At 37.6% G+C, this 27,034-nt stretch overlaps 1 protein-coding gene across 8 annotated transcripts in view; it reads left to right on the plus strand.

Moving 5' to 3' along the window:
• The first annotated feature begins 5,286 nt into the window (after positions 1 to 5,286).
• The window catches only part of Obsc (Obscurin), a 36,211-nt gene continuing 14,463 nt past the window's right edge, over positions 5,287 to 27,034 (plus strand). For 2 of the 8 annotated variants that reach the window (XM_070300094.1, XM_070300095.1), the window contains exons 1-18: positions 5,291 to 9,931; positions 10,470 to 10,579; positions 11,874 to 12,029; positions 14,023 to 14,145; positions 14,396 to 14,566; positions 15,630 to 15,711; positions 16,583 to 16,678; positions 19,151 to 19,243; positions 20,744 to 20,908; positions 21,110 to 21,247; positions 21,331 to 21,829; positions 22,193 to 22,450; positions 23,014 to 23,049; positions 23,887 to 24,132; positions 24,312 to 24,453; positions 24,779 to 25,176; positions 25,353 to 26,257; positions 26,406 to 26,985. In XM_070300094.1, the coding sequence (XP_070156195.1) occupies positions 5,321 to 9,931; positions 10,470 to 10,579; positions 11,874 to 12,029; positions 14,023 to 14,145; positions 14,396 to 14,566; positions 15,630 to 15,711; positions 16,583 to 16,678; positions 19,151 to 19,243; positions 20,744 to 20,908; positions 21,110 to 21,247; positions 21,331 to 21,829; positions 22,193 to 22,450; positions 23,014 to 23,049; positions 23,887 to 24,132; positions 24,312 to 24,453; positions 24,779 to 25,176; positions 25,353 to 26,257; positions 26,406 to 26,985 (8,809 nt within the window). In that variant the 5' untranslated portion in view covers positions 5,291 to 5,320. Of the gene's footprint in view, positions 9,932 to 10,469; positions 10,580 to 11,873; positions 12,030 to 14,022; positions 14,146 to 14,395; positions 14,567 to 15,629; positions 15,712 to 16,582; positions 16,679 to 19,150; positions 19,244 to 20,743; positions 20,909 to 21,109; positions 21,248 to 21,330; positions 21,830 to 22,192; positions 22,451 to 23,013; positions 23,050 to 23,886; positions 24,133 to 24,311; positions 24,454 to 24,778; positions 25,177 to 25,352; positions 26,258 to 26,405; positions 26,986 to 27,034 lie in introns of all 8 variants that reach the window. The other 6 variants (XM_070300087.1, XM_070300088.1, XM_070300093.1 and 3 more) reach the window with 6 other exon arrangements.

Consider the following 27,034-nt stretch of genomic DNA (forward strand, 5'->3'; position numbering starts at 1 on the left):
CGCTTAGCTTGTGTGCGTGCGCGATCTTTTTAACCTGTTCTCTTCATCGCGTGATGCATGCGAGGGATGTGTTCTGTCGGCGCATTTCATGTTTCTCGGAATAACGCTTCGTTCTCGCGATGCCGTACATCGCGGCTGCTCCTGGACATCTCGTCCTTCAGATCTAATGGGCACCATTTAATTAATCGTCCGACACCCGTTCAGGGAACATCGCGTGTAATTAGAGAAGGATTCTGATCTTAATCTGTCGTCTACGTCTAGAGCGATATAGGACGTAATAAGGAGTCGCAATTATTTGAATGACAGATAATTGGATAAACAAAACAATTTGTGAGACGCAACTTTGTACATCGTTGAGAAAGAGAAGATTGAGAACAAATGGCACATTACATTGAATACCAGATAATTTAGCTGAATTATTTTTAAATTAGTTTTTGAATTTAATAATTAATTTTCTAATAAATATTAATTAATTAATTGAGAAAAATTAAGCGAAACAAGTTTCAAACTTTTAATTGTCTCGAAGATACTTGATATTTACTCGAATTTTTCAATTATCATTTTTTCAGCAAAATGTGAAGAAGATAAGATATGACAGATATCTTAGCTTTATTTATTCCAGAAGATAATTATTAAAATTTATTTAAATGTTCCTATATATATATACATATTTATTCCATTTTTAAAAACTGCAAAATTGTGAAAAAGAGAACATATTTTGTATTGTTTCAAGCCTTCTTTATCGGATCGTTTTATAAATGGTATGATACAGAAAATGATACTTATAATTATTATCATTAATCATATATTTTGTTATCACTTTGATGAAATGTGCTTACGGATAAAATAGAAGTGAGGAATAGAATTCATTTCTATTTGTTCACACATACATCTATTATTTGATAAAGCTTTTTATAATATATGCATCTATTATAATTTCTATCTTACCCTATCACTTTGATAAAATATTTATGCAGATGAGGGATGAGCTATTTTTAATGCGGACCGGGGACAAAGTCCGGGGGGTTTATTCGATGGGTGCGATTGCCCGGCGCGTTGGTGGTTGGTTTTTATTCCCGGTCTATTTTTGTCCACTTTCGCACCACGTAGCTTCAACAACAACCAGATGCGTTTATCGGTCGTCAGTATGTTATTACGAGCGATCGCGAATTTCGCCTGCGAAATGCACGCGTCTGGCGCCTCGCTGAATCTTCCGAAATCTTTGTCCCGAGGGAAAAGAGAACGCAAGATTATAAAATACGCGATTAATATGATTTTTTTTACAATTAATCATTTACTTTTGCAATTATATAGCTCAATCCTCTTATATATATATATCTTTAAATATTTTTATTTTACAATTATTTAATATTGTTGATGGAGAAAGGTTGATACAATTATTATATTTATTTAAATTTTGCGTAGATGAATGATCACATTCTTTTGTGTCGGGATTAAGCTTTTCGACTTTCCAATTGAGATTGGCATCGTCCGCATATATCACGATATAAAGCGCTCTATTATAAATCAATATCGGTCTTGTACCATCAGCTGCATCATCGTTCACTTGGCAGGCTACTCATTGCAAGGAGCTAACAGTCATCGTAAATCACAGCGAATGACTGCGGAACAAAATGTTGACGTTCGCTTCGGTCCGTTAAAGTCGCGCGCGGAAAATTGCACGCTTTGCAACCGCATTCTTAGATGCCGGTTCTTGCGCTGTTAGATTTTTCATCCCGTCCGCCAGCGAATTGGCACCGAATGGATATTTAAGTTTAAACGTCCCGTATCGCTCATTCCCATCGTTTTTCATTGCGAGGTATTATCGCACCTATCTCGCCCAACATTGCCAACAATGCAAGTCTGGGCACTTGCTTATGATGGACTTAACCATCCGGGGCAGACTGTCTCTTAATCTTTTTAAATCATCATCGTGTCAGGAATCTTGCGATTTATTCTCCGAAATTGGTGCTCGGTACTTTAAATTCAATCTCTGTTCCGATTATGATACCAACATCAGCTCTTATTTTATCAAGGATTATCAAATACAGTGATTTTATAATAATTTAAAAGTTATATCATTAATTGAGATATAACACAAAGTTTTGAATTATATTTTTTTTTTTAAATAAAAGAAAAAATATTCTCCAAGTTATTAGTCGTAAAGTGTTCAAGAGTTTTTTTTTTTTTTTAAGTAATAACATTATAAAAGTATTACATATTATACAAGAGAAATTTTCTTATATTTTTATAGCACAATTATTTGTATAAATCTTTATTTGTTTTATATATATATATATATAAATCTTTATCCAAAATCTTTATTTATTTATATAGATTTTGTTTGATAAATATTGTATGCTTTATTAATATTCGATATTTGTGATTTATCTAATATCTAAAACTATCGATACATTAATAAATTTAAACATTCCTAGCTGACCGTACGTTTCTGTCTGATTCACTTTTATGAGAATAGCAAAGTTGTTACTTTTGCACGAAATACTTTATTGTATGATTTAAACGGTGATAAATATTTTGTGATGTCCGAATAATATACGTGCTCGACTATTTCGACTTCATGATGAAATATATGATCCAACCAGGAATATACGAATAAATAATCGCATGTCATAAACTAGCCAAAAGTAGTGCATTCGTCTTGTTTTTAATTTATTATGTAATTTCGCATTGCAGATAGATACGTCGAGCGCCATTAATTATGCGATTTGATATGCATCGCACAGTTAATCGAAATGTCTTTGCTCAATCAGTGTGCCAAGTTGTTTATTTCTCGTGAAATTATTTAATGCTATGTAAAATTAATATCAATTGTCTCTGAAAGAATAAAATTTATTCTCATATGCCTGTTAAAATTATGATAATTTTTTTTTAGTTTTTTAAAGATGCGACCAAAATTAAAAAACTACTATTAAACAGTGCATAATTATTTAGATATAATACAAATTGAGAAAGCTATTTTTTTTTAACTGAGAAAAATTTATAGAAGATAGAAAAGAGAATACTACTTTATAGTATTATTAACAATAACATTAGCATTGACTACTAATCAGACTAGTAAATTATTTATTGTTCTTAATGAGCAATTATTAATTATGAAAATATAGTATTTTCTTTCTTTCTTAGGAAAACCATTAAAATATTACTATCAAAATTAATTATTGATTTTACAAAAAAAAATTACATTATTATATTATATGTATTTTATATATATATATATGTGTATATTATTTATTATATATATATATATATGTGTGTGTATCTTATTTATTTTAATTTGCTATTTAAAAAAATGCAATAAGTGCTAGAATTATTATTTGCGATTGAACATGTTCTTTATTGTTAGTTGCCATTGAGATTCTACATTGGGAAACCCCGTAAGCGATACGAAAAACTCCCTCGGTCGAACTCTCGAACGTCGAAAATGCGGTGTGTGCACCATACACGATTTGACGAGGACCCGGGTCCGTATACTCCGTTCTAAAGATGTATTGGAGAAGTGTAAGAAGGGTAGGCTATTTCTGGTCGTGGGAGCCGAGAGAGACTCGCTGTGCAAACCGCTCTTAGCCACTTCGTACGCCGAGAGTAGTCTCGCTTTCGCCGCGTATCGCCGATACACTTTCCTCGGGAGAGCGCATCTCGCGAAAAGTCGAACCATGTAATCGATAATAATGATTAAAACTGTTTAATCGGCAATTTGTACAAACGAATTTAACGGTGAACCGACGAAATGATCGAACGGAAATAACGGGGAACGGGCACATCCGATCGGACTGGAACGAAAATCGAATGACATCACGCGGTTGATTCCGATAACGAGAATAAACGTTTGTCTAACAGAAAACAATTTTTTATTTCTAACAGAAAAACAGAATAAGTCAGAAATTGCCTCAGAAATCAATATATGGAAAGAAATTAAAAAAAAAAAAATATATATTGAAGAATTTTCATACACACACATTGCACGAGATTGGTTGCTGTCAAAAAATTATGTGCGACAGTATAATTGTGTGCACGATATTAATGAATATCGGTGAAAGTGAGAAATTACAAGACTACAATTTGTAACATGTAATAATATACAAAAATTTTTTTTAGTTTATAAATATTATAAGAGCGCAAAATTAGTGTCAGTCTACAGTTGATGAGTGTGCGGAATATTAAGCAATCGGGAAGTAAAATGTCAAATGGTTAAATACGACAGCTTTACGAAGAGAACAAATAATTTTGAACACGTATAACTTTGACAATAAAACGAATTTTTCGTTGCAATGAAGAAAATAAGTTTTCGTTACTTTATTATAATGAAATTAACTGATAATAAGAAATCATATTGAAAAAATTTGTTACAATTAAGAATTATAAAGAAAATGCATTGTGATAGATATGTCAGTAAAATAAATCATTTTTTTTAAAGCAATAAAAAATGCACATAATAAAATAAGATACATATTCAAATGATATATAAAAGAGCTAAATTTTTTTATTACTACTAAGTTTTATTATTAATAATCTTTACAAATATAAAAAATAAGTAATCAAGTTCCACCGATAATTTAATAAGTATAATGAGAAGTTAAATGGTGCACTGTGTGTGTTCTGAATTAAATATTTTGTTTAGAAAAGGAAAGAAGATCGTATGCATGAGAAATTGTACTCATCAAGACACGTGCAACATAAATGAATCGACGAAAGACGTCGAGACGAAACTCGATCGGGGCACGGCGGGGGCGAGACGGCGATGCGCGTGAATGATCGAATGCGCGAATTCGCGATTCCCATTGTCGAGATGCCAAGTTTCGAGCTAATGTTCATTTATTCATCTCGCCGGCCAACGGTTTTATTGACAATGCGAGCGTAAACGATACAATTGGACATTAATCCTGAAGTAGAAAACGACATAGATCAATCTTTGTTCTGTGGTAATCGTTTAAAACGCAAGCTTTCGCAGTGTGTTTTTAAGATCAATGATCCATCCAATTCATGAGGGAATTCGTATTCAGATAAATCTAGACTACCTAAAATCTCAGAATATCTGTACATATCATCGCATTTACTCGCGATCTCAATCAACTTTCGCTTTAATTGAAGATTATAAAGACCGATCGAGGGATCCAAAATCCTCAATGTAAAAAAAATTGAAGTATCTACGCAATCTCACAAAATTTTGACGTACTCAACACGGTGAAGAATAATCTGTAATCTATCGCTATAATCGATTTTGAAGACAAAAGCGACAAGACTTGTATCCATGACTTTATCAAGATCGGATGTCGAATGATTATTTCGGAGGTGGATAATGTCCTTCTGCAGGATCACAGGTAAGAGCCGGGGTCTTCCCAGGCCAAATTATTTCCCACTGTTACCGCCGATAAGTCCAGCGGATGCGAAGCGATTTTGCCGCATTACTGGCAAGTCTTATGGCCTGCCGACTCATCATTACATTCCGGTGTTGCTGGGCCCGCACGCTCACGATAAATCGAAATGCAAGATCACGACGAACGCTTCGGGCTTTGGACCGCATCATTACACCGCCGGTCTGATCGTCGGCGAAAAGAAGAGGCACGTAGTGCTCAAGGACTACCGCTACATCTTCCCGATTTTAGAGGGCGAGGGCGAGCAACAGCGCGTTTTGCGAGAACTCCTGAATGCGAAACAAACTCCTATCGAGGAGGAGGAGAAGTTCGTGTACACGGTAGAGGAACGAAGATGCAGTCTCGTGTTCCCGGCAAAGTTAGAAGCTGCTGTTAGGGATGGAGACGTCAAGGACGTCATGCTCTCGCGGGACTGCGACACTGTTTTGCTGAGGCTGAAGCAGGGCAAGAATGTGTCCGTGGATTTCAAGAACCTGGAAGATTTTGAAAATCTTTACGACGGGTTGGGACCGGGAGAGGAAGTGTTGAAGGAGCGAGAAAGGCTGGAGGCTGAGGCTAGAAAGCGAAAGAGAAAGAAGCAGAACGCGCTGAATTATGCGAGGAGAATTTTCGAGGAAAAGGAGAAGGCAGCCGACGAGGAAGAGCTCCGGCGTACCAAGCAACTCAAGTTAAGGAGTATCAAAGAGGAGATTAAAATGGAGACGATGGCGGAAGACTGGAGGCACGTGGATGTGGAGCAGGCGAGACTACGGTCTTCTGACGTCTTGAACATTTCGAACGCCCTCAAGGATGTAGCGAAACCGATCTCCAATGTATTAGACTGGAATTTTTTTCAAAATAACACGATTAAATCAGCCGGCGTGCCGATAATCGAAAATATGCCAGTTCCTGTAAACGCCGAGCCGCAAATTTTAGACCGGGAACCAATCCTATACACCAGCCCCTTGTTCGAGTCCGTAGGAGGTTTTGAGGCAATCGCGATTGCAAAACCTCTGACACCTTTGATTGCGAAAACGGAAATAACGCTGCAAAGCGCTATTCGGAGTATCTCGCAAAATGATCTTGAAGAGAGCGCGAACATAACGGAAAAGCTTCTTCAAGCCGAAGAACCAACGTTGGAATGTCTGCCTCGGATGGAGGAAATCCCCGAACTGGTACGGAATCTGCCTACTGGCAAGAAAACTACAATGCACAATGTCAAAGGGCTCAGATTGGATATCAAGTCGGCGGAAAGATTTGTCACGGGTCAAACGGTACAGACACCGTCAGGCGTCATTTTCGTGCCCGGCCAAACTTTGCAAACGCCTCAAGGTCTTACCTTTGTGCCTGGACTTACCCTCAATACGCCCGACGGGCCTCTTCTAGTTCCTGGACAAATCATTACTGTCGAAGATTCAGACGGGGCGAAAACGCCGGTATTTGTCGCCGGGCAGACTTTGACGACAGAGCGGGGCGAATGTTTCGTTCAAGGTCAGACGTTTCATACGAGCGAGGGCATTAAGTTCGTCGAAGGTCAGACCATTCTGACAGAGGAAGGCCCGAAATTCGTGGCTGGTCAAATAACAATGGACGGAACTTTTATCGCGGGACAAACCGTCGTCACCCCGGATGGAGACCGATTCATGGCAGGTCAAACCGTTACGGATTATCGTAGCGAATCGGTTTTCGTACCAGGACAGAACGTGCGTATTAACGACAAATATGAGTTTGTACCTGGTCAATGCGTCGAATCGCCGAACGGCGAACCTAGATTTGTTCCTGGACAAACACTGCTGACAAATAAAGGTCTGCGATTTGTTCCTGGTCAATATGTCACCACGAAATCAGATGAGAAACATTTTGTACCGGGCATCGCCAAGGACACAGAAAATACATCGACATTCGTGCCAGGAATGATGCTGGATACTCTGAAAGGTCAGAAGTTCGTTGAAGGACAGGTGCTGAAAACTCCAGAAAACATAATTTTCTGTCCAGGACGAACTATCGTCACTGGAAAAAGTTTCGAGTTCGTCGCGGCGAACAAATTCGACGAAGTAATCTTTCAAGATGTCGGTCCCGTCGGCATACCGGTGGACTCAAGAACCACAAATGCGCTATCGATTCTCCAACAGCGCGAGATTTTCGGTTACATGGTGCAAACGGAAAGAGGTATCGAGTTTTTCCCGGAAAACGTGAAGAAGTTGCCAGAGGGCAGGAAAATTGTGCCAGGTCAATTAGTTAGCGGCGACAAGGACGGGCCACGTTTCGTGCCGGGTGTCATGACTGAGGATGGCTTCTTACCGGGTCAGGTAGTTACGACAGAGAAAGGGGATGAGTTTGTGCCGGGCCAAGTGATCGACACTAGCAGCGGACCAAAGTTCGTGCCTGGTCAAATAGCAGAAACCCGGACAGGGCCTAAGTTTGTGCCCGGTCAAACGGTGAATACGGCGGATGGACCACGTTTCGTGCCGGGTCAGATCGTCGATACCAAAGTCGGACCAACGTTTATCCCTGGTCAAGTGATTTATACTGAAGAGGAAGGATCCAGATTTGTGCCCGGACAAGTGGTAGATACGCCGGATGGACCCAGATTCGTACCAGGTCGTGTAGTGGAAGCGGGCGAGATGGGTGTGACCTTTGTACCAGGTCAAATCGTTCAGACGGAAGAAGGTCCTTGTTTCGTCGCCCCCGATCTTATTGATACGCCCGAAGGCGAGCTGGAATTTTCCGTGCAGGGCTTTGAGGTCACACCTGAGGAGCTGCAATTATTGCGACCGCAGCATTTGAATTATAATCCACACTTTCGTCATCGCGGCGAGACCAGTATAGACGCTAAAATGCTACGCGAGCTATCCGAAGCAGGATTGTCTGTAGGACGGAAAGTCGCGACGAGCTTGCCGTCGGTAGATGTAAATGTAAATCCAAAGGCAGTGGAGCAGGCCCTCGCCGTAGCGAAGACAAAATTAAGTTTACAAGGTGGCACGGCAGTGAAAATGGCACAAATCGTATCAATGGTCGCACAACTGGCAAAAAATATAGTTTTGCAACAACAACAACGAGATTCAAATCCCGCAAATGCAGCAGTGCTGACCAATGGTGTCTATTCACCTGCTGTTAAAGAAGAAAAAGAAAGTGGAACAAACGGCGACAACAGCATCAAACTTCTTCAGGATGCGATAAGAGCGGCAATCACAGCAGCTGTCTTAATATTATCAAACGACCAACAGATAGATAATAACAACTCTCAAGATTTCGTTTATTCTTTCGTTAGCGAGTCTTTCAATGTGCTATTGCGTCGAAACAATCGAGACGTCGATCGTTTAGTCGACGAAGTTCTAAAAATTCTCTTGATTCCACAGAATCGTAGTTCTCTTTGCCAGGATGTGCTATCGGAACTATTAATCGCTAAGAATAGTAAAGTTGATATACTCAAATCGGCTATGAGTTCCGGTCAGTCTTTGCAACAGGACACCGTGATGAAGAAGCTGTCAATGGTTCTTGAAGAAGAACATAGCACGGACCTGATCGGACCGGCCTTTCGAACCGTCTCGAGGAACGATCCCGAACTCGTTTCGCTCGTTCTAGAGAATGTATCGCGACACGTGGCGGACGTGGTAACGGAGAAAGAAGCCACAGAGACGGTTTACAAAGCGATCGTCCAGGCCGTCCGAGAATCGAGCGAGATTCGCGTGAAGGAGCTATTGAACGCCGAACATGGATCGGACGTGCGCGAGATGTTGCTGCAAGCGGTAGGCTTGGCGCGGGCCCTGGGAATGTCCGACACGGCTAGTAGCCTACTGGCTGTGATCAGTGACGAGAAATCCACCCAGATGCTGGCAAACGATCGGGTTACCATGGACGTCCTGAAGAGACTGGCCATCATGAGGAGACTCGCGGAGGAACGGCCGCCTTTTATGAACGCTCTCGGACAGTTGTGTAGTGATCCCGAACTGGCTAGAACGGACCCGCGGCTGCGAACTCTCGTAAGAGAAAGCGCCGCGCTGATGATTGTACCTGAAGAGGCCCCATTGCTATCCTCGGTCGACGTTCCGACCGCGTTGTTGCATGCCGACAACAGTCTGGCAATGGAAGAGTTTCTGCTAAAAAGAAGTCATAAACCATCATCCATCTTTATGATTCTAAAACAGGGTATGCAGGCGGTCGTGCCCCGGGAAGCCTCCCGGTCGGTGCTGACCGGCGAGGTCGCCTATACTGTTCTCGACGAGAACGGTATACATCACTTCGAACCGTTGCACGTGTTTTCGGCGCTCAGATTGAATCGCCCGACTGCCCACCGATTCTCCATGTATTGCTGCCCGATGGCAAAGGAAGTAGATACAGACGGTGAGGTGATATCAGCCACGTTCACCGGCACGACCTCGATCGCTAGCAGCTTGGACAGTTCTGCAAACGGTAGCTCTCATAAGCAGGAGAACAATGGCATCGCGACCTTGTCTAGGTCCGAACAATCTGTCGCTCTTCTCTCGATCAGTAGGGAGAACACGCCGAGCCTAAAAAGGCTGAAAGACGTTCGGCAGAAGGATAGCCTCGAGCGGGTAAAGTATAAGAAGAATGGAGAACGCAGTGATCACATTTCTTCATATTTACAAATCCTTCATTGAAATTATTATATTTTACATAAATTAATAATTTATAATTACAGAAATAAATTAATAGATTAATAATCTATAATAAATTAAATAAAATGGAATATATAAGTATGTATATTCTATATCGAGAAGCGTAATAATATCACGATGTTAATGATATCAAGTATCGGTTATTTACGATTTAAAAGTAGTAAAAATAAAAAGACAGAAATAATTCTATGTGTATCACAGAGAAATGTCGGCTTTTTAAATAATGATTTGTTGAATCCAGTTTCTTGTGATATTTAAGATTTCCGCCGACTAATTCCGTCAGCAATGAATGGTTACAAAACCTGTCTGAATTTTGGTTGGCACAATTTACCCGTATTCTACGATTCATAAAATAGATGCATAAATTAAAGAGCTTTATTTTAAAGTGCGCCTAAAAAAATGTCACGTATTACTGTTTGTTCTTCTATTTATGCTACTGTATTTTTGTTCACAGGGATCCTCGGAAAATTACGTCGTTGTGAAGGACTACGTGGGGGACATCGACGGATTCACTGTGCACGTCGGCGACATCGTCGAGGCCATCGAGCATGACGATTCAGCGAAGTAAGCAATTTTTAGTTCAAGGATATATCAACAATTTAAAAAGAAGAAGAATGATGACAGTGCTTCTCGAGATGTGTATTGTCAACGCGCTGCCTTTACATCGTCGCGCGTACACGTGGGTGGCAGCCGCGCGTTCCGCGCGATGTATAAAATCCATCGCATGATTAAAAATAGCTCACGCGATTCACCCGCACACACGTGCACGCGTACGCATCGCATTCAGCGCGCGTCGATGCACCGGATAATGATTGTCCAGGCTGTTTATTACCGATATCTTCGAGATCTCGGCTCTCAAACGCGGAAGCGATAGAGCCGAGTGATTGATCGAACGTATTTATAGCTAACAGGTGCGTCTCGCCATTAAATCTGATGCTGGCTCAACGTCGTCGCGAGAGCGTGCGCAAATAACGTTAAGTCCTGAACGCGGCCACTGTTTGTGCATGATAAACCGCGGTCGCACCTATTTCGCGCTGCGGTTTCTCGGGGTGAAGACCTTAACTATGGTCAGGTCAATCCGGATGTCAAACTGTATGGCGCGAGGATCATTGCCCTGGTAGCTGCAAGACTGCTTCTTCGGCTTCTGTTTAAACATCCGCTTGAGGTTATTTCTATACCGTATGGTGGTTGCATTAGCATTCGGTGTGTCACATCTAGTGTGTTGCGTGGAATTGATAAAAACAGACGGAGAATTTGCGTGAAATTTACGACGGCATAAAGATATCGCGGTTACGTAAGAAAGTTGGCGTCCGCGAACACGTACACACGCTCACTCACACGTGTGAATAATCCTCGAATGTCCGTGGATGAGAGTCTCGTGCTACTGCTAAATCGTATAGGATTTAAGGAATAAAGTAACGTATAACAGTGGAGAAACGCCTTGCACAACCGTATACTGTGAAGACTATGGCTTGCTGTTAGATGTCGCAAAATTAGCACAGCACATGGCTTTCAAAGCTATATCCGTGAAATTAACAAGATGGAACAGTATGCTGCGAAACGTTACACATATAATTTGCGAACGGCACTCTCATGCTATCACAACGCTTGCAAAACGTCAGCACTGCTTCAATCGCTTTGCACGTTCTAGAACCATTCGTTGCGATGTAATTGGCTCTGATAACACTGATGTCAAATAACAAATAAATAAGAAATTCTAAAAAATGCAGTATCATAATGCATACGCTATATAATATTAATTAATGTAACGTCAAAACGCATGTCTTTTTTTCTACAAATTTTTTTTTCGTCGCGCGAGCCGACGAACCTCTACAGAGGATACTTCGCGTTGTTGTAGGAAAGCGAGGGTGGACCCCGATCTGGAGGTCGAGGTCGGCGATATCCTGGACAATTCGGCCGCAAAGCACAAGCTGTCAATCCGTCCACGTCGAAATCACGCGGATCCGCGTGCTCGAAACAGCTCGAGTGTCGAATCGAACTCGAGCCTTCAAAGGTAAAGTGTCGAGATCCGAAATAATGATGTGTATTTTTCATTTTTTTTTACCTCGGAAAACATCCGAGACGATGAGGGACGATTATAAAGTCCGGCGTTCGCTAATTTTACAGTCAAAAGCGTAATTTTTTTTTTTTTTTGCCGTATGACGTTTCATCGCGCTTTCGTAACAAAGTCTGTCCGACTTAAAATAGAATAACGAAGGCTGTGACATTAACTTCTGTGACTCTCGGCAGCACGTCATCGTCAACTTTCTGTCGCTATAGGATAACGATTTGTCGTCATCGCCAAAACATCGTTGACGTCTTTCATCTCGTATGTGTAATGACGATACTTTAACTTTGACAAGAAATACGTATCGATTTTCGAGGAACGAATGCACATTTATTTCGATGAGACTACGAATAACTTGATCGAAATATCAGAGTTTATTAATTATATGAAAAAAAAAAAAAAAAAAATCTGTCGATAAATTCAAATATATTATATTAGTAAAAGCAAAACTGAAAAAGAAGAAAGGAGATAAATAAAAAGAAAAAAGGATCTGCAATCCTTTTGAACAAACGCATGATTCATCGTTCTCAAAAGCTATCATCTAAATTTATATTTGAAGTTTAGCGAAATACATCAAATGTACCGCATATGTTGCGTAAACGACGAAGTAACAAAAGAGGAGTGGCCACAACGAGGACGTTCTTCCTAGATCTAATGTACGAGAATTATAATGAGCCTCGTGTCAAAGCGTATATTTTCAGCGAAAGTATCTGTAGTATAAATAAAATTTAATGTACAGAGATAAATATATATTATTGAACTATTTACGGAGAATGATTCATATAAATTTCTCTTCGCTGTTATATCAGATTTGTTGGCGTGTTTAGAATTGTTCGGAGATACAGAATAGTTAAGCGAATCTCAGTGATAATTCCCGGCACATCGGTTTGTGATCGTTTAAATAACGATAGATGAGACAAAAATGGTCCACGGTTACGTTAGTATCATTGAGCGCAAATTTGGACTTAAACGCGATTCCGAAATAAATTTAACATCGTTGAATTATGACGACGCTAATGAAGATTAAGCATTTATACACATCCAAGGCAATAATATCTCGCGCGGGATCTTTGCGTGATTGGCAGTTGGCCAGAGTGTCAGTAAAACTGATAGTGCATAAGTTATTACCAAGAAAGAATCTTCGAATGCCGGGAGGACGCCCGTGTTAATGGAGCCTCTGAAAATTCGCGTTAGAAATTTTTAACCATATGCTCGCGATGATTATTGAACGAAAATATTCCTCAATTTCTATAACTACAAATCATTATCATTAATTGGTATCGTTTATTGGATTGGCGAAAGGAAGAATAAGTTGCATTTCTGCAGCAATATAAAAGCAAAATTTATTTTTAATTGTCCAACGTGTTTTATTTCAATTTTTATATTTATAATGCTCTTGTCTTAGACGATACACGTGATTATTCGGGAAAATGTAAATGTTGCATGATAAAGCTTGTCACGTATAGCAATTCGGACATAATCGCCAGCAAATTTTGCGTTCTGTGAATGGACGATGACTTCGATGACAAGATGGCACGCAGCCTTAGTCATTTCGCGTAAATATAGCTACGCGACTCCTACGCACTCAAACGTCTTCTATCTACATATATCACCTCTTTCGATAGCATCCGATCGAATTTAATCCAATTGTTAGATGAGTCCAAGCTGATTCAAAAATAATGGCAAAATTTGTACGTGGATATTTCAAGGAGAAGATATATTTTTAATAAGTTTTTAAATGAAATGTGACCGTATAGAGATTATCAGAGATTAATAATGTGTAACTCTGAATAAAAAATTTATGTAATTCTATAATATTTTTTATTAAATTCTTATAATCTCTAAAAAAAAACACACAAATATCTAGCAAAAATATTTCTTTTATATATTATAATATCTCTTTCTATGATACATATCTAATAGAATTTATTATTTTTAGGGTACACGTTCGTGCATCCGATGGAAGGCAGGGATGGCTACCCATGTCCATTTTAATGCAAACAGCGCTCAGCGAAGAAAGTTCAACAATGAGTCGACCAGAAGATTCTCATTATCGGCGAGAGTATGTATTTATATTGATTTAATTCGGAATTTCTTAAGCCTATGCTTAACATTTTTAGCTTTCTAATTACGCGATCTTTTAACTTCACTTTTTTAATTTTTATCTTTAAATTATTCTATCGCGTTTATTTAATTATATTTTATTTTATATTGCAAGTTTATGGAAATTACAATTTCTTTAACACTTTTAATTATGCTATAACGTTATATGTGATACATTTAATAGACGTATATCTTTCGTCCATTTACAGAGCCGTTGTGAAAGAGTTAATCGAGACGGAAGAAGAATTCGGTAGGGATCTTCAGCTTGTCGTTGAACGTTACCTGAAGCCTCTCGACAATCCTGATGTCCCGCGGAGCGTACGAGACAACAAAGAAATTATTTTCACTAATCTCAAACAAATAGCCGATTTTCATAACACGTATGTATTTATAGCGTACACGTGATAGTAAAATAAAACGACGCACTGCGATACTGTTACACAAGCATTCGTGAATACATTTGATAATATTGTATAAAGTCGGACACCTTATACGCCTTTTTCCACTAGTTTTTATTTGATTTATCAGTGAAGGAGTTAAAAACACTAGATATAAAACAGAGTTTATTATAACGTGTAAATAATAATTGCAAGCTGATAAGATAAAACTTTATTAAATAATATATCTTTTTTTTTTTCAAAGAATTTATTATAGTTACATATTATTATTCATTTAAAAGTTGTATAAATAAGTACATAAGTACAATACTGAACATTGGAGAAATATATACACATAGAAACACACCGAAACAAACTCTATTTATCTTTGGCGTTATAATTAGTTTATCATTTAAATTGGTAAAGATTGTCACACAATCACACTACATACGCATACTATGTACGCTGCACACACGATTTTTTTAGCGGATTACGATGTATAGCGTAAGTTTACATATCGAAACGTATTTTGTGTGGTAGTGTGCTTCTTCGTAAATGTATCCCAAAAAATTAATCTATATCTAAACTATTGCTTTTTAAAAGATTAATTATAGTGCCCTATTTAAATGTTAAATATGACTTTGTAACGTATCAAATTTTATAAAGTTGTATAAGCCTGAGATAAACGTAATGTTTGTCTAACTGTCACGAAAGAAAATTACCATTATATTATCATATATCAATGTACGTTACTAGATAAATTAATTTTGTATTGACTACGTTACTAATTAGATCGACATTAATCTGTTAGCGTCCGTTAATGTTGATCTTGCTGTTTCACTCTGAGAGTTAAATCAGATTCTAATTTCTTCGTAAAGACCCATATAAGAGCCGTTTCCCCGTATATCAGTAAATAATACTGATAACCAAAATATCACATTATTTTTCTCTCCGTGTCGCATTTAAGTGAGATGTGTCGCACTTTAGAAATGACGCAGACTTCCATTCCATAGCATGTTAGGCGTGGTGTGATTTTGGCATGATAATTAATTCCGGCCTTACTTAGATCGTTCGGCAGGGTGTTGATCGAGGGTGTCAAGTATTATGCGGATCAACCACGTATGCTCGGCAGAACTTTCCTAAGACTGGTAAGTTTCAATTTATATCGCCAGAATATATAATCTTTATTCTTAAAATAATATTTTACTATTTTTCACATTAATTATGATTATATTGTATAACTTAATAATTTTATATGTAAACAGCTTTGGTAATGATATATATATATATATGCAAACAATCGCTCTTTCTTCTTAAAATTATGTATTTTTAAATTTAATTCACTACTCGTATAAATGTTAGATTAAGAAAAGTTATTGTTTGTAAATAAAAAAATGAAAAAAGATATAATAATAAAATTATTAAAGTAATTATCTTAATCATAATTAACAAATTAACTTTGTTTAAAATGTCAATAATGTATATATACATTATGTTACAGATATATCAAAGAAAATTTTTCACCAATTTTGGATTTTTACTAAATTTACACATAAAATTATTTTTATCATATGACAAATATTAATTTTGTATAATGATAATAGCAAAAACGTGATAATATATTCGAGTTAATAAAATCATCTGCTTTAATAAAAGCAGTGTTTATTTTTCTGCCGAATTGTTACTGCTGCATTATTACTATGATATTTATGGGTAATGATGAGATACATCTCGTTTATAAAAAGAACGTGGGAATGAATACAGAAAGATAGCGAGATTTTTCAATGAGATTTTCATTTTATTCGATCATCTCAGTAAAAAATGTCTGATATCTCTATCTTCGTGCGAAAATAAAAACAAATAAAGTGGTGCAAAACATTTCTTTGATATGCGTCGAACTATAACTCTTGTGAAAATATACGAAGTATAAGATGAGGATTTTTACGACTAAACCTCAAGATTATATAGTTAATGTTTGAATAGAAACACCGATTGCAATAAGATATTATTCTATTCCAGGAGAGAGATTTTGACAAACACGTGGCGTACTGCAGGGACGAACCAGCTGCTCAAGAATTTCTTCAGACAAACAACGAAGTACGCGAATACTTCGAGGTAGGCTTTTTGTTTTATTGTTATTTATTATATTATATAATTGCAAAAATTAAGAAAGTATATTTAAGATTTTACAATAATTCTTTTTATATTTATATTATTTTTTTATAAATTTTTTTATTATCTAATAAGACTGTTGTCACTTCTAATTAAGGATTAATTACGAAGTTTAAATCAAAAACGAACTTAGACATGAGATGCAGTTTCAAGTCAAATTGAATTAATATTTATATTAAGATAAAATGGGACGATAATATCGAACTTAAATGCGAATATAACAAGTTGGCATTAACGATGTAAATATCAAGACTGTATCGTGGTAAACTAATACTATAATGTTCCAAAAATATTCAGATACTCATTTGCACTCAGATGCAAAATCATAATTATGACATGCCAATTGAGCGAATACACGTAAACAAAGATGCAATATGTATAGATGATGATCATAATTCTATTTGTAAACCGACGATAAAAATTAATTTATAAATATCAAATATTGGATATAATAGAACAAATATATAAGAAGAGATATAAAAATTAAATTATTATTCAAAATTTAGATCTAAATACAATACAGTATTAAATATACACTGTATATTAAAAGACAAATTTAAATATAGTAATAATTTTCTTTGATATACAGATAGTATATCTTAAAAAATGGTTATTTTATAAATCGCCGACAACATTTATTTTATCGTTTGCTTTTAATAGGTATCATAAGTGACCTAAGATCGTGAAATAAATAAAACTTTGTAATTTGTAAAACTTAATGCGACGATGCATGATGCGAATTGCCTACGTGATTCCATGTTCAATCGCCGCGGCGGTATGGATTGGAGAAAATGATGTAATTATATAACGGACAGGGATATGCGGGCGTGTGTCCAGCCCTCAAAATAGCTGAGTTTATTCTTAACGAACGGAACATCTTTCGTTCGTCTTGCTTACAGTTGATAGTATCGAAATGCATGCTATATGCTGGGAGAAACGCGTTTTTATCAAAGTTCAGGATACAATAGATAAATATTGTAACATAACATATTATATAGTGCTGCGATATCACAGAAAGGAATATTTTATATGAAACACATTTTTTTTTTTTTTTTTTTTTTTTGTTACAGAATCATAAATATCTCTTTAAAAATTTATTATATATTAATTATTTCCAATGCAGTGTAACGTCTCATAATTTTCTTTTCAGACATATCTTATTTATTGGACAAAGAGATTTTAGAATTAAGGAAGTGCTTTTAAAGTTTTTTTTTTTTTTTTTTAGATATTAACCAATTTGAGAAAAAATTAAGTTTTAGCGAAATTATGTATAAAATACTTCCTTGAATCTTTTGTAATGCGAATTAATGTACAAAAAAATTGTAGATTCTGAATAGATTATCTTTTATCCACGGATTTTTTGCATTCTGCAAATTTATTTTTTAAAGGGATAGGGAGAAAAATATTTCCCGATTAACGTATAGAAGATAATGGAAAGACGATCGAAAGAAACCGGGATCCGGAGCTTAACCGGAGGCTATCGACGATCCACGCGATCTTTTTGTTGTTTTCGCGCGTGGTCAGTCGCACACACGAAACCATCCGGCGTCTAAGTATAGCCGTTGCCGTATCGGTCCTCCGAGTGTGTTGCGAGAGATTCCTCCTCAGTACCGCGAACCACTGACCACCAAACACCGTACATGCGATCGGCTGCCGATCGGGACTCCTGACGGACGCAGTCCGTTCGTGACCATCAATTCGACGAAATCCTCCGATCGATAGGTAGGATCTCGAGGTGTTTCCTCCAAGGTGCGCGTCTAATAGAAAAGCGTTTTCCGTTCTCCAAACGTCGTCCTGCTACCAAAATCGCGAGGCGTCGCTATACGTCAATCGCGCGCGTCAGCCTCACATCCCCGATGACAACACGCTCGCGCGCATATGTGGGGGTGACACACGCATCCGTATATTGCACGCAAAATCCAGTCACACGTCCAAAAATACAGTTGTTCTAGGCAGAACTCTCTAGTGTTGCTGCCGGTATCGAATTACGTTCGTTGTGGCGCGAATCGTCGTCGAAATACCTCGATCTTGCTTAATTCGAGAACACGTTGCGGTCGTCGTTTCTGCTACACGTTTCTCCTTACGAGTGTCTAATTGCTCTAATTGCGAATCGTGGCTTTTCGAATATATATACGAAGGATATACGGTGGCGTTAGCGTGTACGTGTCTGCGACAGAGTTTCAAGTTTGAACCATTGCATTAAATTTATATTTAAGGAAAGATTGTAAGCAAAATATCGTATTAGTTTCAGTTCTGCATCGCGCAAATCTGGACAGACATATTTCCCCCAAAAAATTAAAAATTTGAATTTTCATGTATATATATAATTTATTATATATTTTTTCCTCAGCGTTTGTATATAATATTAAAAATATGGACATTTAATTATTTGTGCCATCGCTTCGTTTCTTGCAGGAGTTGAGCCAGACTCTGGGCGACGACAAAAGTATATCGGAACATTTAAAGCTCCCGATACAACGCATAAACGACTACCAGCTCCTGCTAAAGGTATGCTGCATACTTTGCTTTTGTTTTATTTTTAAATTGTATTAAAAATTTGTCTCATTGTCGGTATCTTGTTATCGTTCGCGATAATAGAAATATATCAATTTAACATAAAAAATAATGTATTATAGACATATAAATTTATGGACTTTGGGAAACATCTGAAATTAATAATATAGCTAATATACGTTATAGCTATTTAGATGTAGCACACTTGATACTTTTTTTAGTCGATGAAATCAGTATAATAAGACAAGCAGACAGTCGAGTATATGTAAATGGATTTACAGCGCGACCTATATTTCTACATAAATTTTATTGCGTTGGACGGAAATAGCGCGGCGCTAAAGAGCTTTCCATTTTGCCTTGAAATCGTGTCTCCTCGGCATATAATTGCCATCCATTCAGTCGAAATATTTATAACAGATCAACGAAAACACGAATAATCCGCATCATTAAATCATTTGACGTAAACGAAAAAAAGAATCACAGTAACCATCATTTCCCAGTAATGTTTGTCCTAAAAATACAAATTTGATTCGTCAGAAATTCCTATCTACATTTAATTTTTAGACTATAAATCGAAGAGTTCTAAAGTTAACTAATTACACAGATATTAGATCTTTCATGTACTTGCCTATTGTAATATATACCTGCTCTTTTGAGCCAAGATAGATTAATTGTGTTAGCATGCGGGCCAATTGCCCGGGAAAAGAGACGAGAATAAGGCAACAAAATTTACATTGAAACAAGAAATGAGGAAGAATGTTCGGTAATTGATGATTCTTGACCTATACAGTGATTGTTGATTCATATTGCTGCTACAGGCCGCCGATGTAACAAATGCAAGTTTTAAAATACACACGGTAAACGTTAGCATCGTAGCTAGAAGTTTAAAATAATGTCGCACTTAATTATTACCTCGTTGGCATTAACAAGTTTATTAAATTTGTAGAACGAGTAAACAGTGATATAATTTTCTCGAAAATAAATTCTTCTTGGATTTTCGCGATGGAAAATTCTTTCGTGATATTTTAATACAAGATGTCTTCTTTTAATTCGGTCTCACAGATTTGCAAATGCGCGTTAGGATGGGATCGCGCATTTGTCGAGGAATGTAAAGTTGCTTTCGATAAATCTGGACACTTCGTATAAAAACGACGCTATAGAGAACACTTCGCGTTTGTGTGTACGAACGCGTAGGCGTTGCACCGATTTAGCAAGCTAAAAGTGCGTCGTCGCAACAGTTTATCCTCCGAGAGCTACGGTTTTAATTTATGGAAAAATTCGGCGCAAACACGAGAGAGACGGATGCAATCGTGAAACATTACGACAGTTAATAAACGCGTGTCCAAATACACAAGATACATAAGTATACGAGTTAATTCGGTCCAAGGATGAGAGCCGAACCGAGACGAATTTTATTTCGATCGATTCCGATCGTAAATATAAATTTGATGCGTAGAAATAAATCGATTGATGAATTGGGCGTATTGTTCGCAGGAGCTGGTGAAGTATTCGACCCGATTAGGCGAAAACTGCGACGATCTACAAAAGGCCCTGGAATTGATGCTAGGAATCCCTCATAGGGCAACCGATAATAAATTTATAAGCAATATTGAAGGATATAAAGGGAACATTCATAAACTTGGTAGATTACTCACGCATGTAGGTACATTTGCGGTAAAATATCGCAAATAAAATAAAAGAATTAAAAATATCTGAAGGAGACTTTTTTATTATATTTCGTTTTCTCAAACATATTTTTAATTATCTCTTTTATAATCAAAATATGTATATATTGATAAAGAAAATTTCAGCGATTATAATTAATTGAATTGAATGAAAACTATATTTATATATTTTCAGGAATGGTACACAGTTATTGACAAGGAAGGAAAAAGCAAAGAGAGATACTTGTTCCTATTTAAAGCGCGAATTCTCGTTTGCAAAGTGAGACGGATCTCGGAAGATAGATCAGTTTTCGTTTTAAAGGATATTATTCGAGTAAGAGAGTATTGATCGTATCACAATCACATCGCGATTAACATGTACAGAGCAACGCAATAAATTCAATCATTTTATTTTAGTTACCGGAAGTAGAGGTAAAGGATCATCCCGGTGACATCCGATCTTTCGAACTACACAATCCGGCTATTCCCAATTATCCCATCACTTTAGTAGCTCACAAGGATCCCGTGAAAGCTTGCTGGCTCAAGGAGATCCGCCAATACGCCAGCGATCTGATCGCTCTCGCCGAACACGCAGCGGACGATCTTCAAGTGACCGAGGAAGTATCGGAAGCTAAGGAAGAACTCAAGAGTGACGAAAAATCAGTACCGGTCAAAGTTGAACCACAACAGACGAATCCGAGATCACTTAAAGTCCAAGTGAAGGAAGAAACTAAGGCAAATCCGGGTCCACCAAAGGTAGACCCGATCAAGGACTCTACTAAGGTTGTGGAGAAGAGAAAGGACTCTGCGACTGACATATCGGAAGCGAAGAAGACCAAGGTCGAGGAAGGGCAAGCAGACATGTCTCGAAGATACTCCGCTAGTCGATATAGCGCTTCCTCGAAAGTCGTGGAAGGTAAGCTCGTTGATTAAATCACTAAAACATTCCCTCGCAATTCGGTGTCGCATGTTCGTTAAAATTAGCGACGTGGATCGATGTTGCATCGCTACGTAGTTGCTTATTTTGCCGTGCAATATAGCAAGTATTACATATTTCTCTGTGCTCAATTTAAGACTATAAGGAGTAACTCGAAGAATAAGATAGATTCTTATCAATTTTTCTTAAATCGTGAAAAAAAAATTTTTAATATTGGCAATGATTGTTTTATTTCACTCGATTACGATGTTTAGAAATGAAAAATAATTTCAAACTCTTTAATCCGAATCTTGCAAACGCATTGTGTGTCAAGTAGTAAGATAGTTTTCAATTATAATGTAGAATACTCGTCGATATCGAGTAGTCGTAATGGCGTATCCACATACACGGAAGCGGCGGCCTCCGCCGTCGAAACGAGAATGTCTTCCGCAATGCAAGGGATGGGCCAGATATCGGAAACCGCGACTTCGTACGAGACTACAATCGCCGATGATGCGGCAACGAATTCCATTGTCGAAAAGAGAACAGCCCAAGTCACCCTCGGCACCGATGCTGGCAAACCAGTGTTTATCAAGACGATAGAGGGATGCAGCGTGGAACGTAAGTATACGATGTCGAAACTTTATTCATATCAGATACATGTCGTATGTATACTAATACCGAATGTATTATATCAAAAGTTATAAAGGCTGTATAAAAAAAGCGGTTAAATAAAGATACTGTTTAATTTACTTTTCGAATTATGAGCAAAGTAGGAGCATTAAAAAAAAAAATAACGTTCTCAATTAACTTTTTATTAAAAAATATAAAAAATGAAATAATAAATGAATTTATATAATATGATAAAGTATGACATATTTTTCATTTTTGCAAGATATGTACATTAAGACTCTTTGTATTTGTGAATAATCCTTATTCTAATCATATTTGATTTATGCGATATAAATATATAGGATTATTTAAATGATTTCTACATGCATAATTGTATTAGATAATCTAGCCGATTATGGCAGGGAAATTCTTCCAACGAATTTTACTCTTATATTATGTTTAATTCAATTTTTAGACATTTGGCGTTATATTTTCTACAAATAATTGCAAGAAACAGATACATATATATATTCAATTATCACAAGACATAAGATACATTTTTACTGTTTTAGCGATGCGACCAAAAAAGGCATTGATACACGCTATAGGTAAAGTGACGTACTTTGCTTAGTTTACTCATCAGCGTTTACTATTCTCTGCATTTCTACTATATGTCTCTTTAAAACATTTCACATTTCTCCTTTAGCCAGCTGAATCAATTATGCTTTTTAGACGTAATACTACGTTATGCTGGTTAAACACGCTTCGCCGCTAAATGTTCGCTATATATTACAATATCTACAATAAGTATTTATATTTCTACATTGACAAGTTATTCTGACGCCGACCTCATATACAATCGCATTCTGACATGTTTTATATCATTATTGAAAATTTGTATTATTCTATGGATTAGTATTTACGTCATAGTTTAAACTTACAATTACGAAGTAATTTTAACATGCTTTATGAAGTGCTTCTTTAATCATTTCTCTCAGATAATAAAACATCGAGGCATTCCATTACAAATATAATATTTATTATTTTTGCTCTCAATGTCTTAGAGCAAACAAAATTTTTTTGTCATTAAATCCAGACATCAATAACATCTCCCATAATGTATTTTATACCCTTTCATGAATCACACATTATTACATTATTTCAATCATACTCGATATATATAACCAGATAATAGGTGGATGGTATGTCATCTAGCTGAACAGATATATTGATAATTAGATACATTCTGGAATGCCATTATATATTTTTCCCTATTGAAAGAAATCGCGTTTAAAATATAAGACGTTATTCGCATATTATAAATATTTTAGACACCAAACAGTTGTATCTATTCTGATGACGGATTCGCTTCTCACATTTTCATACTCTTCTCGGAACTTCCCGACTTGTCATTGCTTCGCGTTGATTCGAGTGGTCTTTTACAGCTGGAGAAGTTGCCACTTTCGAATGCACAATGTTAACCACCGACTCGACCACCAGAATGCAATGGCTGAAAGATAACAAACCGATGGAGGATAAATTGGCCGATCGCGTCAACACTACGATGTCCGACACTACGTGCAAGCTCGAGATCCAGAATGTTCATGAATCAGATTCCGGCATATATATTGCACGTGCTTTGAATGCGAACGGCGAGGCCACGTGCACCGCTCAATTAGTGGTTCAACAATGTAAGTTATAATCCTTATAACAAAAAGAGTTCGAAAAAAAGAAACCTAAAGTCCGTCTGTAAAATTAGAATATCTTTTAGATTTTTCTGTGAAGTTCCTTAAATGTTTATGTTGAAATAAATGTAAAAAATGTCCGGCGGAATAATCTTTTTTTTTGTTTCTAATGTAAAATATCGCAGTGAGTCCGGAAGAAAAAAAGGCAAGGGCCGAAGCAAACGCGCCTATATTTTTGGTGCGTCTGAAGGACACCGAGCTTCTCGAGAATACCTATCTACGCTTCATGATCAAGGTCAAGGGTGACCCCAATCCAGAAATAAAGTTGTAAGTTTAGATTTAATTAGATAAAGAGCTAAAATTGATATATATTAAAAAATTAGAAAGTAACAAAAAATATTTTTATATTAAAAAAAAAGTTACAACATTTATAAATTATTTCATAATTTATTCACATTACATAACATCGAAGGAAAGTTTCGTTATGGAATAATTTCTTTTAGCTATATTATATACAAATTCAGAAAATGTCCGGTATATAAAAGAACATCCAAAAAATAAGGATACATCTAAAATATTTTTCAATATTTTGTATTATTTCAAAAAGTTAACTTGTCTCGAAAAAAAATTGATAAATATATATTTTTTTTAGCTTCAAAGACGGTGTCTTGATCGACGCAAAGTACAAACGCGTGAAAATCATACGGGACAATGCGGAGAAGGGATTTTATGAACTGGTGATTGCCGACGTTCAGAAACAAGATGCTGGAAAATATTCGTGCACAGCTATGAATCGTTATGGCGAAGCTACATGCGAGGCAGTGGTGACGGTGACAGATGAAAAACCGCTGTTCCAGGGACTTCCTGAGGGTCTTCTCGAGCTCGGAACCGAACCGCGATTTATTTGGTCGCGCGACGGAGAAGCGTTTGATCCTGAGGAGAGATTTAAGGTTCTCTTCAAAGATAACGAGGACACTCTGGCACTAGTGTTCCAGCATGTAAAACCCGAGGACGCCGGTCTTTATACATGTGTGGCCCAGACTAGTACAGGTAAACTACAACTATTATTTAAAGATATTGCAGTGATTTAAATTTTTTAATAAACTTTATCCATTTTTTTCTATTGTGCATGAATAATTTGGAAAAAGAATAATTTAAAATTTCTTGAAAATTGAATTATTTATCAAGATATACATATTAACTTATGATAATTCTCGAATATGCAGGTAATATTAGCTGCAGCGCGGAATTAACGGTGCAGGGTGCCGTGAATCAATTGCTAAAGGATCCTGAAAAGCCAAAATTGCAAACGGAATCGAAGCAGTCGGAAGTGAACGTCGGTGGTTCCGCGATGTTAGATTTGCAAGTGAAGGGTTACCCTAAGCCTGATATCAAGTGGACCAAGGATGGTCAGGAGATCGTGGCCGGCGGTAGGATCAAGTACCTCTGGGAGGATGAGGAGTCCCTCTCGCTGGTGATTAAACAAGTCACCGCTAAAGACGCTGGCGTTTATACCATCACGGCGAAGAATGACCTTGGTGAGGACAACACGCAGATTGAGCTGATCGTCAAGTCCGCGCCAAAGATCACGAAAAAGCAATCCGATATGATGATTCTCATTGAGGAGACGGGTACGATGACTGTACAAGTAGAAGCCACCCCGGTGCCGGAAGTTACATGGTACAAGGATGGCCAGCTGATCGAGGAGAGCGATCGTATCAAGATTGTCAAGGAGAACGGTGACGCGTACAAGCTGGTGATCAAGAATGCAAAACTAACCGACGCGGGCTCGTACTCGATCGTCGCGAGAAACGAGATCAATCAAACGACCGAGATCTGGAAAGTCGGTATCAAATGTCCGCCGAAGATCAAGAAGGGACTCGGCGAGCCGCGGGTGCTCAATGAGGGAGACACGTTGAATCTCTTGATCGAGGTGGACTCGGACGGCGAGTCGACGGTGAACTGGTACAAGGACGGGCAGCTCTTAACCGCGAGCGATCGCGTGAAGATGACGAAAAATGGAAATAATTATATACTTACAGTTAGTGGTGCGAAGGTGGAAGACGCGGCAGTTTACAAAGCCGAAGTGGTGAACAAGCATGGAACCATTTCGGACGAGACGAGAGTCAGAGTATGTAGTTTAATTCTTTCGCTTAAACTTAATTAATTTAAAAATTATCTTTTATATTCTATACAAGAAAAAATTTTTTAAAATTAACTGAAGAATAATTAAATTATTATAATTATTTAATTCAAATGTCCATGAAAAATTTTCGCAGGTACGTGGTATACCACGATTCAAGACGAAACTGTGCGATATTAGTGCGAACGAGGGCGAGCTGAACATCGAGTTCGTGGTGGAGATCGAGGGTTTCCCGAAGCCAAGTGTGCACTGGTTCCTGGGCGATGTCGAAATCACGGAAAAGCGCACAGAGTACACTCGCGTGGAGGAAGGCGACAATTACAAGCTTATCATCAAGGAGGTGAAAACCGAGCTAAAAGGCCATTATACTTGCAAGGTGCAGAACGAGTACGGCGAGAATTCGAGCAGCTCCAACTTGACGGTAAACACCCGACCAAAGCTTCTGAAGAAACTGGCAGATCAAAGATTGAAGGAGGGCGAGACGCTCACATTGACGTTAGAAGTATCCGGTACGCCGGATCCGGAAATCAAGTGGTACAAGGACGGGGAAGAGGTGACGGCGGACGCCAGAATTAAGATAACCAGAGATAGTCAGCGGAAGGAAAGCTACGATTTGACAGTGACACTGCTGAAGGGCAGCGATGGAGGCTTGTACGAAGTGCGGGCTGAAAACGAGCTGGGTTACGTTACTAGCAAGAGCAAGGTCATCGTGCTGAGTAAGTATCTGCGTGTTGTCTTCTTCAATCTTAACCCTAGAACTCGACT

This window comes from Polyergus mexicanus, unplaced genomic scaffold, assembly GCF_030449975.1.
Source record: "Polyergus mexicanus isolate NDT 795.1 unplaced genomic scaffold, iyPolMexi1.0 SCAF_8, whole genome shotgun sequence".
NCBI classification, from domain to species: Eukaryota; Metazoa; Arthropoda; class Insecta; order Hymenoptera; family Formicidae; genus Polyergus; species Polyergus mexicanus.